Genomic DNA, 12,386 nt, shown 5'->3' with positions numbered 1-12,386 from the left:
TGAGCAGGAGAGGCTTTATCACTTTCCCTCCGAAGGCAGCATATATTTATTTCTCTCTCAAAAGAGAGAATATACTAATCAAAACATTTCATGTGGGAAATTGAAAATAGAACAAGATGAAAAGCAGGTGGAGCAAGCGGGTGTGCATGCACCAAGCTTTGTACTATAATTAATTAAAGGGCACATAGCTTTATTGTTTCCATAGACCATAGTTGAAGTTTATGGGATTGGATTAACTATGATAGTTATAATATATATTGTGTGCATGTGTGTATTTGGATTGCTACATATGAAGTAGATATTAATTAATCTTTCAAAACATCAAAATACGAGAGCATGGATTTTGGGTCTTGAATTTAGATTTTGATGGATTTGGACAAATTTCAATATAATTTTGTATTATATTTGTTTCAAATTAAAATAAATCCAAATTCAAGATCTCTCGCAAACAGAGGGTTAGTGAAAACAACAATATGAATAAAAAGAAAGGTCACACCTCTTTGATACTAAGATTGCTTAGTCATCAATGGTCGACACCCTTGTACTATATCAATGGGGGTTAAGGCAGTGCCTCGATCTTGACCAATCCTATCCAAACTTGTACGTGTAAGACCAAACACTAACAAAGATGCTTAAATTTTCCTAACTTAGCTTAACTTAGCCAAACATAAACACATCTCTTAAAAAAGAAAAGAAAAAACTTCGATCAATCAATCTAGCTAACCTTTAAGTAGGGAAATTAAAGATGGAATAAGTTCAAAAGCAAGTATGTGAGACCCGGGAAATAGAAATAATAAGAAAAACAAAGAAAAAAAGGAAAATGGTTTGGTAAGGACCAAACAGACGACGGTTTTCTGGAGTGCCCAGAAAACCGCCAACAATTTGTATTTACCGCGGGCCGGTTCAGGTGAAATGGTAAAAAGGATCGGTTAAAACCCAAACTGTTGACGGTTTTGTGAAAGGTGGAGAAAACCGGAGAGAGAGAGAGAGAGAGAGAGAGAGAGAGAGAGAGAGAGAGATAGAGAGAGAGATTTTGTTTTGATTTAACAAATGAAGCTTGCGGGACTTCTTTAATTTTAGCACTGCTGAGAAAACCGCTTCTTTCTTTGCTTTCACTCCGATTATAGCCCGTTTCGATCAGAAACTACCACGAGATTTGTGGGGTGATTCTCTGCAAATTAACCGGAGCGGAATATTGAGTTGGAGATCGAGGGCACCACTCCAAAATCAGGGTAAGTAAGATATTTTAGGGTTTAATTGTTAATTTAGAATATATGGGACCTAGGAAATGCTAAATAAGAAATATTCTGGGGGTAAAGTTGATTGATTTGGGGAAAATGTAATTTCAAGGTTTTGAACTTCGAACGTCGTAGGATATGGATTTAAGGTTGTCAGCAGACTTCTCAGTAAGTCAGGTAAGGAGATAGATTAAGTCAGGTATTTTTAGGAAATTAATTATTGAATACATAGTATTTAGTCCAAAAATTTATATATATGATTTAGTATAGTTTTTAGGAATACTGATGTTGAACTAAGGGAACTTTGAAAACAAATGTAATATTATTTTGTCAGCAAAATATGTTTTCCTAGGCCAGATAATTTATTATAGAGTAATACTCACTTGTGTGTGGCATGAGTATAAATTTTATTGTAAATAATGGTATCTGAAAATATTTTATGAATTCACAGTACAAGCATGATTTGACGAAAGTTTTTAGGAAAACCGTAAATAGTACAAAAATTATATTTTCAGTATATTATAATATTCAGCTGGCGCAGATGTCGTAATTATTCAGTTGGCCCAAATGCTGTGATTATTTAGCCGACCCAAATGCCGTGATTATTCAGCCTACCCAGATGCCGTGAACAAATATATATATATATATATATATATATATATATAATTTATTCAGAAATTGTAATATGACAGATTTTACGCAGAAATATGAAATGAGATATGTTTCAGTTATATATTATATGAAATGTACTATATGATATCAGAATCTTTGATGGACTAAGTATGTTATGAGCACAGTACCATAACTAACTAGCCAGATCAGATAGTGTAACCCACGTGTGCCGACTCGAGAAGTGTTGCGAAGAGTAGGATGGGCAGACTAGGTTGGTGTTAGCTGACAGTGCAACCCTTGTGTGCTGACTCGAGAAGTGTTGCGAAGAGTAGAACAGGTGGACCAGGTTGGTGATAGCCCGTAGTGCAACCACACTATTTAGAAAGTGTTGGGTCGGAGGCCGATTAGCCCCGAAGTGTTGCGGAGAGTAGGATACCCACTGTGTGCCGACCCGAGAAGTGTTGCAGAGAGTAAGATGGGCGGACCAGGTTGGGTGGGCAATCATGTGTAGTTGTGTCATGTTTGACTTAGCCTGGTAGGCCAGCCAGAGTTAAGTCCAACCCATAGGCCGCACAATTCAAATCATGCGAGGTTAATTCATGATATACAGTTATCCATCTAGGGCATAATTTCAGTAATATACAGATATAGCAGATGTTTTATATGTATACAAAAATTTAGTATGATACAGTATGTTATGTTGATTTATGATTTATTCAGAATAATACAGAACATTTTTACCTAACTTGTCACATGCAGTTAAATTATGTACATATCTTCCTTACTTATCAGATACAGTTTATCACGAACAATAGATGTTTACAATACAATAATACTCATGTTGTCACACACTGATATTAGTCTATTTCCCTTACTAAGAGGTGTCTCACCCCAGTAATACAAACATTTTAGGAAACCTCGATAGACAAGCGGACTGACCTCCGAGATAGAGGAGGCTGATAGTGCTACCTTGGCTGAGGGTAAGTAGTTGGGTTGAAATCGGGATGGATTTTTAGGAGTATGGCCTAGAGTATTTATGGTTCTTTTTGGGATGTACATGTATATTTTGGTTATAGTAAAACTCTAGTATTGTATATAAGGTTGAATAAATCATGGTTTCGTTGCGTAGTTGTCATGTATGTATGGACAAGTATATCCCCAGTTTTCTTTGGGATCCGAGTTGATTTAGTGTATGTTTTATAGTATTAGAGTTGTTGTTGTTGTTGTTGTTCTTATTATTATTATTATTATTATTATTATTATTATTATTATTATTATTATTATGTGAAAAAATATATATTTTTTAATTATTATTATTTTTTTTTTTTTGAAAAAGAGGGCGGCACCTCCTAAACTTTATTAGAAAACCCCTCACTTATGGTGGAGGAAAACCGTGGTTACAATTTTGAGACTTTAGGACAATAAAAATAAAATTCTAAGACCTTAAAACTAACTTAACCAACCTAAACCAAACACCAGCAACCAAAAAAACTAAGAAACTAAACCACTAAAAGTCAATTAACACAAAACATCATGAGTGAAAAAAATATATATATATATAGCAGGATTTTTGGGGCGTTACAAGGTATGATGGAGCAAGCAAGCACGTATCAAGCTTAGTACGCAAGCTTATTACTGAAAGGTACAGAGTGTGTTTAAAATGCCCATAAGGCAGCAATGTGTCATAATGATATAGAATGATATTCGCAATTCCCCTAGAGCATCTTGAGTTGATTAGTTAATGGTTGAGATTGTTTCTTCATCACTGAGAATTGAAGAGCTTGCAGTTCCTTGTGATGCATTAATATTCCAAGAACAATTGGATAAATATGGATAAAGGGCTTTCAATTCCTTGCCTCAATAAATCAATCATATTGGGGAATAACTTTATACTAATGGGGTCTTCATTGAGTGACCTTCCATACCTGCAACTTTTGACTCATAAGCAAATATAAAGTTTGATACTTTATCTTTTTCTTTTCTTTCTTTCTTCCTTTCTTTCTTTTATCTTTTCTTTCTTGGCAAAGTGCAATACCTTTTTAGTGCAGCCTTTCTTTTGTGTTCAACTATAGTGCAGCTTGTACGTAAACCACTATAGGTTTTTTTTTTTTTTTTGGATTACGCACCGGGTATCCACATGTCCGTTTTACGGTCCACGTGACTAATCCTGTGCCCCTTGAAGTTGACTCCACAACTCCAAAGGAAGGGTAAATTTAGGAATCCAGGAGCATAAACGAACCCGAGAGGGTTTGAACACCTGATCTCGTGAAAGGCACTCCCACAGTCCGCACTACCACCTGAACCACACCCTGGGGGTAAACCACTATAGTTGCTACATGAAGAGATGGTGGAGTTTTCTTGAAGTTTTCATTTACCAAATGCACTTTAATTCATTTTGTACGTAGGTGTAGAGAAGATTTATCACAACTCGTAAAGAAAGGGATATGGTGAATTTTCTTTACTTCTCTCAAGTTTAATTCACAAAAGAAGAAAGCAAGGAGAAAAATTCCATGAAAATTCCTAGACAACTAGCAATCTTGATATTGTCACATATGTTGTTTGCATATTGTTAAGAGAGATTGAGTAATTTGTTGCAGATTGATCATTGTTGATTTTAAAAATTGGGGACAAGTAGTCACTGACATGTTAGTTTATTTTTAATAATTTAATAATTTTTTCTTTACCTTATGTCCTTTCTTTTCTCAAGATTCAATTTGTACATCCTTTTTTTCCTTTTAAATTTTTAATTTACCATCTTTAATTGCCATATTCGATAGCGTTGGGATGTAGTTTCGCTTTGATACAACCAAATAACTATATATAATTTGGCTCTTTATTTAATTAAAATTTAATTAATATTGTTTTTTGGTTTGAAGATGTGGAAAATACCACATTGCATAGTGCATTAAAATTTTGATGTGAAAATTTATGAATTCAAAAAATTATTGATATGATAAAACGTATAAGAAACACTATCATCGGTGTTAAAAAAATGGCATTCATTCATCGGCTATATTTTTCGTTTATAGAACAAAAAATGCTTAAATGTGAGAAGAAATAAATATTTTGACCTATTACATAAATGATCAATTTTGCAACATTATGCATAATACAAAAAGATGTAGGTTGTAATTTGATAAAATTAATCTGTTAAAAAGTAAAAACTTTTCTGATAATGCATAAATTTACAAGAAAAAAGAATGCAAATTTTCATTGTATCATTTGTATCCTATCCTATATAAGGGGAAAAAATTAAATATGTAAAGTAAAAACAAGGTTTAAGAGAAATAATCACATTAATATACATAATCTCAAAGATTATTAGTCAAACGAACATAACAATAGGATATATATATATATATAAGTCATTGCAACATTGAGTACAAGTATTTACATTAACCCAATAAATTCCAAATCATCACAGCTTAAGTTTGAATTGAGACTGTAAAGGGAGGGTTCATACATTTGCTCATCTATAGAACGACCAACTAATTGCCAAACATCAAGTGATCTAAGGAAAACTAGATAACCCATCATGAGATATCTAACCTCATGATTTTAGCACTTTTATTTACTAGCAGTCCTGCTGACATTTACCATTAGTTTTAACTACATTCGAAGTGCTGTATCTAGGTTGATGCTAGAATATAGAACTCATGATTATAGATGAATAATCTTAAAATCTTAATCAAACAAATGGGGGGGGGGGGGGGGGGGGGGGAGTTTTTGGTATCAAAGAGGCGTAGTATGCATGAAAGCGGTCACTGACTAAATTAAAGGTCCTCCATATACTCTACTTGCACCTGGTTTGCTCAACTTACGCTATACTTCAATTTTAAAGTATTTACAACGTGGAATATCAATTACTCAAGCCTTGTGCTTATCCTTGTCACTATTCAACAAAGTCAGGTTCAGGTATCTAGTTCACAAGACTTGATAGACAATGAGTGGTGCTCAATGACCCCAGAGAGAGAGAGAATATTGATGCTTCATCTGGGGCACTAAGAATATGTATACCATGTCGGAAATGTACTAGAAGCCCCTGGATCATTCATCCCCACCATGCATTCCTCTCCATGGTCCCATGCATCATTTTAATTAATTTGTTTAAGATCGAATCATTGTTCTATATATGTATGTATATAGTTATTAATTAGCACATGGGATTGTGAAGTCGTTGATGATCTCAAATCAAGAAAGCAGCTCGGTGAGGGCCAGATTATAATGACTATAGGGATGCCCAAAAGAGATTCAATATTTGGGATGGGAACTGCTTAATGTACTCATTGTATTCCATCATCACACCCAGGCTTTATTCCATTAATTCTATATATACCCCCTCTTAGTTCATGCCAACTTCTAAAACTATTCAACGAGCCAGAGAGCAAATTAAGTAAAGACAAATAAAGAGTAGCAGCTAGCAAGAATATGGATGGGAAGAAGTTAGAGTACAAAGGAGAGGCGGCATTGAAGGAGCTGGAGAAGCTCACCATGACGGCTGGAGAAGTTCAGGAGGATATCTTGAAGGAGATCTTAAGGCGTAATGGTGAAACTGAGTACTTGAAAATGTACATGGAAGGCTCACGAGATGTGTTGGATTACAAGCGTCGCGTCCCAGTCACCAATTATAAGACCATTCTCCCTTATATTCAGAGAATCGCCAATGGCCAACCCCATTCTCTCATTACCAGTCACCCCATCACCGAAATGCTCTGCAGGTCTCTCCCACTCTCTCTCTCTCTCTCTCTCTCTCTCTCTCTCTCTCTCTCATGAATACACTGTTGCATATATATATATATATATATATATATATGCATCAACTTTAAATTTTGTTGGATTGCTGAAATTTTATTTATTTTTTTGTCATGGGTTTGTGTTGTTTGCTGCAGTTCGGGGACATCGGGTGGAGAGCCTAAGATGATGCCATCAATAGCAGAAGATCTTGACCGCCGAACCTTTATATATAATCTCATCATGCCTATCATGAATCAGTTACACATATTTATACTTCTTTCTATTGCATTCCAGATGCATGCATATATGCATGTCGCTTAACTTTAGAGCTTCATTATTATCTTTGTGGGGGCTCTCGTAATTTTAAGAACTAAAGTGATCGCTTTCTGAAGTTCAAATGAAATCACTTTCCTATATGCTCCAAAACATGCATGCATTCCCTGATCACCACAACACATCATATCCCCCACCTTTTGGGGCTTTGAGTTGAGACTTTACAGTTAAATTTAAGCAAATTTAAATAAAATGAAAGTAATACAAAAATACACTAATTAATTTTGTTCATATTCATTTAAGATTCATATCATTGATTTAAACCCTGATATCTACACCATCAAACACCATCTTTGATCATTTAAGAGCACCATAATTTCAAAAACGGAATGCTTTGTATGCAAATTAAGACCTACCCTCTCGCTTCTTTTGAGAAAAATACTCCCTTATCCATGTGTAAATATTTCAAAATCTATCTGCTAAGCAAGGAAAAAAATTAATATTCAGAGTCTACCCATGCATTCATTGCTAGCTAAACCATATACACGCCGCGAATGTCATGGTCCACAATCACCTAAAAATTTCTCTTTCCTAGAATGTTCACATTCTACCACAAGCATTATTTAGCTTCCAAAATTTGTGCCCATGACCTTAAAGCCAGTTTGAATAATTTAATTACAGGTACGTCCCGGGACTGGACGAGGGAAAGGCCATGTTCCTATACTTCGTGAAGGCGGAGATGTCGACGCCGTGCGGGTTGCCGGCCCGAACCGTGCTCACCAGCTACTACAAGAGCAAGCACTTCAAGTGCCGATCCCACGACCCCTTCAACGACTTCACGAGCCCCGACCAGGCCATCCTCTGCCCCGACACTACCCAAAGCATGTACTGCCAGCTCCTCTCCGCTCTCCTCCACCGCCACCGAGTCCTCCGCCTTGGCGCCGTCTTCGCCTCCGCCTTCCTCCGCGCCATCTCCTTCCTCCAGCGCAACTGGCCCCACCTCTGCGCCGACATCCGTCGCGGCCACCTTAACCCCTCCATCACCAACCCCGAATTGCGCTCCTGCATGGCCTCCATCTCGCCGGATCCCGGCCTGGCCGGCGAGATAGAGGCCGTGTGCGGTCGCCCCTCCTGGAAGGGGATTCTGTGCCGCCTCTGGCCGAGGGCGAAGTACATCGAAGCGGTCGTGACGGGGTCGATGTCGCAGTACGTGCCGGCGCTGGAGTACTACAGTGCGGGGAGGTTGCCGCTGGTGTGCACCATGTATGCGTCGTCGGAGTGCTACTTCGGGGTGAACCTGAGACCGCTGTGCGAGCCGGGGGAGGTGGCGTTCACGCTGTTACCAAACATGGGGTATTTTGAGTTTTTGCCGTTGGGGGAGAATGGGACATTGGTGATGGAGGTGGAGGATGAAGAAGATGCAGATGAGGAAGTGGATAGGGAAAAGCTGGTGGACTTGGTGCATGTTAGACTCGGCTGTTACTATGAATTGGTCATTACTACCTTTGCGGGTAACTCTCTCTCTCTCTCTCTCTCTCTCCATAGTAGCTCTGCTGAGTTGCAGGCTTAATATTTTGATACGTACAATCGATGGTTGACGTAAGATTATTTTAAATAAGATCTTATTTATATGTGTCAAAAGACGAGCAAAAATATATGAAGAGAAGGACGTGTCGAAACCTGACAAATATTTCTCAATATGCGATAGACTTATGCTATAATCATTAGGATGTCCTGAAAAGACGAATCAAAACATTTCTGCATCTCTCTACTTGAAGCACTTTTACCTAATTACCCAAAGAAAATACAACAACAACAATAATAATTGTTGATGTTGTTGTTATTATTAATTAAGGTTTGTTTATTTCAATGAAGACCTTTTTTCAAAAAAAATAGTTCTAGTGTTTTTGTGAATCACTCTTACATGCATACAATTTGTGAATAAAATATGAAATGGTTTGTTAGGAATATAAAATTCTTATATTCTTCTTAATTGGGAGGTGATTCTTGCTCCTTCATCATTTTTTTAGACTTGCATTGTTTTTGTTTTTATTTTTGTATGCTGCAATTGCTTAGTCGTGGATCCTCGACTCTCCTTGCTTCCTTGCTGCATGTTTGTTTAGGAGCTCAAGCTTCCGGGTTAATCCCTTGCATTCATTATTACTTTGGTGACCCTAATATCACGAGTTTGCTTGAAAGTTTACCCTGTTAAATTATCAGGGGTGTGTCAATGGGCGGACAACTTCCACCCTCGAATTTGGTGTCGCATCATGGTATCGAAAGTGATGCAATGGCGGCTGGAGTTCTCTGATTATCAAAAAAAAAAAATATCCCTTGCATTCATTACTCCTAAGAGAGCATACATGTCACATAAGCTTTCCCCATCTTTCTCAGATACACACCATACCCAACTCCATATCCATCAATTTCTCCTACCATGGAATGAAAGATGGATTATACAGCACATCGCATAAATGAATTAGGGAAATGGCTAGCTTGCTAGATATGGATAAACTACATATACAGTTTTTACATATACTTTATTTAGGACTATATCGGTATCGCATCGGCGACGTGCTCCAAGTGACTGGATTCCACAACAAAGCCCCACAGTTCAGATTCATATGCAGGAGGAACGTAGTTCTCAGCATCGACACTGACAAAACCAATGAAGAAGACTTGCACAAAAGCATCACAACCGCGAAAAAACTCTTGGAACCCTACAACAGTCTGCTCGTTGAGTACACAAGCTATGCTGATACGTCGTCCATGCCGGGACACTACGTCCTCTACTGGGAGATCATACACTGCAATAATTTGGCAGTAAACACCACAGCGGCGGTGAAAACCCTCCAGGTTGATTCTAAAGTGTTTCAAGAGTGCTGTGCGGCGGTGGAAGAGGGGCTCGACTATGTGTACAGGCGATGCCGGGCACACGATAAGTCAATAGGGCCGCTGGAGATAAGGGTGGTGGAGGCTGGGACGTTCGAGACATTGATGGACTTCTTCATAAGCCAGGCTGGGGGATCAATTAATCAGTACAAAACTCCAAGGTGCATCAAGTCAAGTACTGCCCTTAAACTGCTAAATGGTAACGTGAAAGCCTGCTTCTTTAGCCCTAGGGATCCTACTTGGATCCCTTTGCAGGATCCCTTCAATTAATTAATTACAGTAGTAATTAATTCATCAGGAGAAAGAAAACAATGTTCTCTTTCTTCTGCATCTTCATTTCTAGTATATTTTTGATAGTATGTATATATAGTAATAGTACTGTTTTCAGCCTTCAAAAAAAAAAAAAGAGAAGAAAAAAGATATATAGTGCTGCTGTTTTAGTCCCTTAAAGGGGAATGCCCCCACAAATTGGCTGTAGGGCAGCCCTAGCTACTCCTTTGTGCATGCATGGGAGATTCAACTAGTGCTATATATTGGTGATCATGTATTGATTCAAAGCATTTCCAAGTGAAAAACATGCTAAATATGAGCATAATCCCAAGCCAAGTGAGTTTAATTGCATTGACCTAATGAATTAGGGTGCTTTTGGGAAAATTTTTGTTTCTTGTTATTTTTTTTTTATTGTTTTTAAGTTGCTTCAATATTTTAGAATGGCAAAATTCAAAAAATTGCTTCTTAAAATTAGACATTTTATTAGTCTACCAATAATAGTAATATAGTTAGATTGAGGTTGCAACTTGCGAGCTGCATAACAGGAATAAATACAAGAAAACAAATATGTGGATAATGCAAAAGAAGTGAGCTCAATAAGAAATTATATAGGAGACCTATTTTTCCATGTTGTTCATGTGTTTGTTTTTTAAATGTGAAATATGTAGCTAGTAGATCTTACTCATCATACATTCAATGTTAACAAATACGAAAACCACTGCCACATGTTTCACATTTAAAAACAGACACATGAACATGTGGAGGGGCAGGTTCCCTATATAATCTCTATATTTTAATTGAGCATATATACATGTAGAGAACAATATAATTAGGGTATTTTAAGAAAAGTTTCTTTTTTTTTTTCTTGTATTTTTTTTTAAAAAAAGTTGCTTCAAAATCAAAAGATAGCGACAAAAAGTTTTTAAAAAACTATGAAATAAGACATTTTATTAGTTTATAGATTACAATTGCAGGATTGGGGTCGCATCGTCATCTTGGTTGGTACTATTAATTCATTAACTATCATCGATATGTGCAAATGTCCTATTTCATTTGAAAAATATTGGCTATTATTGTCTCATTGCTATTGGTTCGATGGTGCCAATTGAGACAATGAGGTGAAACATGAGTGACCCATATGTCCACAAGATGGCTCCTAAATGATACCACTACTAGACTTGCTGTGTCAGTAGTCCAAGACTAGAGAATTTCTTCTCAAGTTCACCAATTACAACATAAGAATAAATGTAAAAATTGGGTAGCTGAATCATGTGTAGGCTCCACATCATTCAAGATGCAACCCCACAAAAAGAAAAAATTATTTTCATCATGGCTACAATAAAATAGACCCGAAAGTGAGGAGAGGACCTTATGTGCTCATGTATCCACTACTCTGGACATGTCATGTTCATCCAATTGTAAAGAATAACATTCCATTACCGAAAACAACTTTTTTGACATTTGAGCCCACAAAATAACGCACAGAGTAATATTATTGTCATGTGAAGTCATAATAGTCGCAACCCACGAAGAATAACATTACTCTCATAAATACTACGGACATAAAAGAACAAATGTTTTGTCCATTGCATTTAAAATGAAAAAAATAATAATAATAATAATAAAATTGGTCGCTCCTGAAGGAGCTTAATCTTTGGGGATGCGGTAATGCATCCAAAAAGTTATTCCACCAAATTATATGATTTGACCTAAATGTAGGAAAAGATCACGTGGAATTTTGATCTGATCAAGTTTCTATCCAAGACATTGTCCATTTCTATTTTTTTAAAATGTCATTCTATACTATGTTTCTTTATTATTATGGTGCATTATTGTTTGGGTAAATTATTATTTGGACTACGGTGTGTTTACTTTAACATCTTGGATTTAAGAAAAGAAAAATTTTAGCACTAGGAAGCCTTAACATGTGGGCTCCGATACCAAAAAGGAGGTATATATAAAGGTAATAACCGAAGATAATCCCTTTCATTGTTTAAAATAGAGCTAAGTAGAATAATTAATAACCAAATAAGATAAGCGATTAGGAACCAATCAAAACATACATAACAGGACATGAGATTCCCGTAAAAAACCCACCAGGTTGCATGAGGAAGAAACTGTGGGGTTGAAGTTTGATTCCAACCATCCAGTATATCATAGTAGAATTACAATGAACCTTCCCTACAAGAATTCGTTGTTAAGAACCCGAGTTTAGAATAGAAACAGAAAAAGCAAACTGAAAAAATGCTGAATTATGATTTATTAAGAAGTGAATTTACATCAGATCTATTTATAATACAATAAAACAAAGTAAACTAATGACTAATTATTCTAACTAATCAAGGCTCTGCAAACTAACTCTTTTCT

General features: G+C 36.6%; 2 protein-coding genes across 2 annotated transcripts in view; one reads left to right on the top strand and one right to left on the bottom strand.

Annotated features, from left to right (window-relative positions):
* Positions 1-6,012: 6,012 nt before the first annotated feature.
* On the top strand, positions 6,013-10,306 carry LOC131155546 (putative indole-3-acetic acid-amido synthetase GH3.9). The gene is made up of 4 exons (XM_058108767.1): positions 6,013-6,568; positions 6,740-6,841; positions 7,539-8,368; positions 9,406-10,306. The coding sequence occupies exons 1-4, from the start codon at positions 6,279-6,281 to the stop codon at positions 10,017-10,019; spliced, it is 1,836 nt and encodes a 611-aa protein (XP_057964750.1). The 5' UTR covers positions 6,013-6,278; the 3' UTR covers positions 10,020-10,306.
* Positions 10,307-11,979: 1,673 nt separating this feature from the next.
* Positions 11,980-12,386, bottom strand: part of LOC131155808 (bifunctional protein FolD 2) — a 47,044-nt gene continuing 46,637 nt past the window's right edge. The window contains exon 7 of the mRNA XM_058109233.1: positions 11,980-12,200. Within this exon, the coding sequence (XP_057965216.1) occupies positions 12,185-12,200 (16 nt within the window). The 3' untranslated portion in view covers positions 11,980-12,184. The remainder of the gene's footprint in view (positions 12,201-12,386) is intronic.

The sequence above is a fragment of the Malania oleifera genome, chromosome 5 (genome assembly GCF_029873635.1).
Source record: "Malania oleifera isolate guangnan ecotype guangnan chromosome 5, ASM2987363v1, whole genome shotgun sequence".
Classification (NCBI taxonomy): Eukaryota; Viridiplantae; Streptophyta; class Magnoliopsida; order Santalales; family Ximeniaceae; genus Malania; species Malania oleifera.
The sequence above is the reverse complement of the archived record's forward strand: the minus strand, read 5'-3'. Positions and strand labels throughout refer to the sequence as shown.

Excerpts from the sequence above, each read along its gene's own strand:
- LOC131155546 (XM_058108767.1), top strand. The coding sequence starts at position 6,279 with ATGGATGGGAAGAAGTTAGAGTACAAAGGAGAGGCGGCATTGAAGGAG. Across the intron at positions 6,842-7,538 it reads ATCATGCCTATCATGAATCA|GTACGTCCCGGGACTGGACG; the intron begins GTTACACATATT and ends ATTTAATTACAG. Across the intron at positions 8,369-9,405 it reads GGTCATTACTACCTTTGCGG|GACTATATCGGTATCGCATC; the intron begins GTAACTCTCTCT and ends TACTTTATTTAG.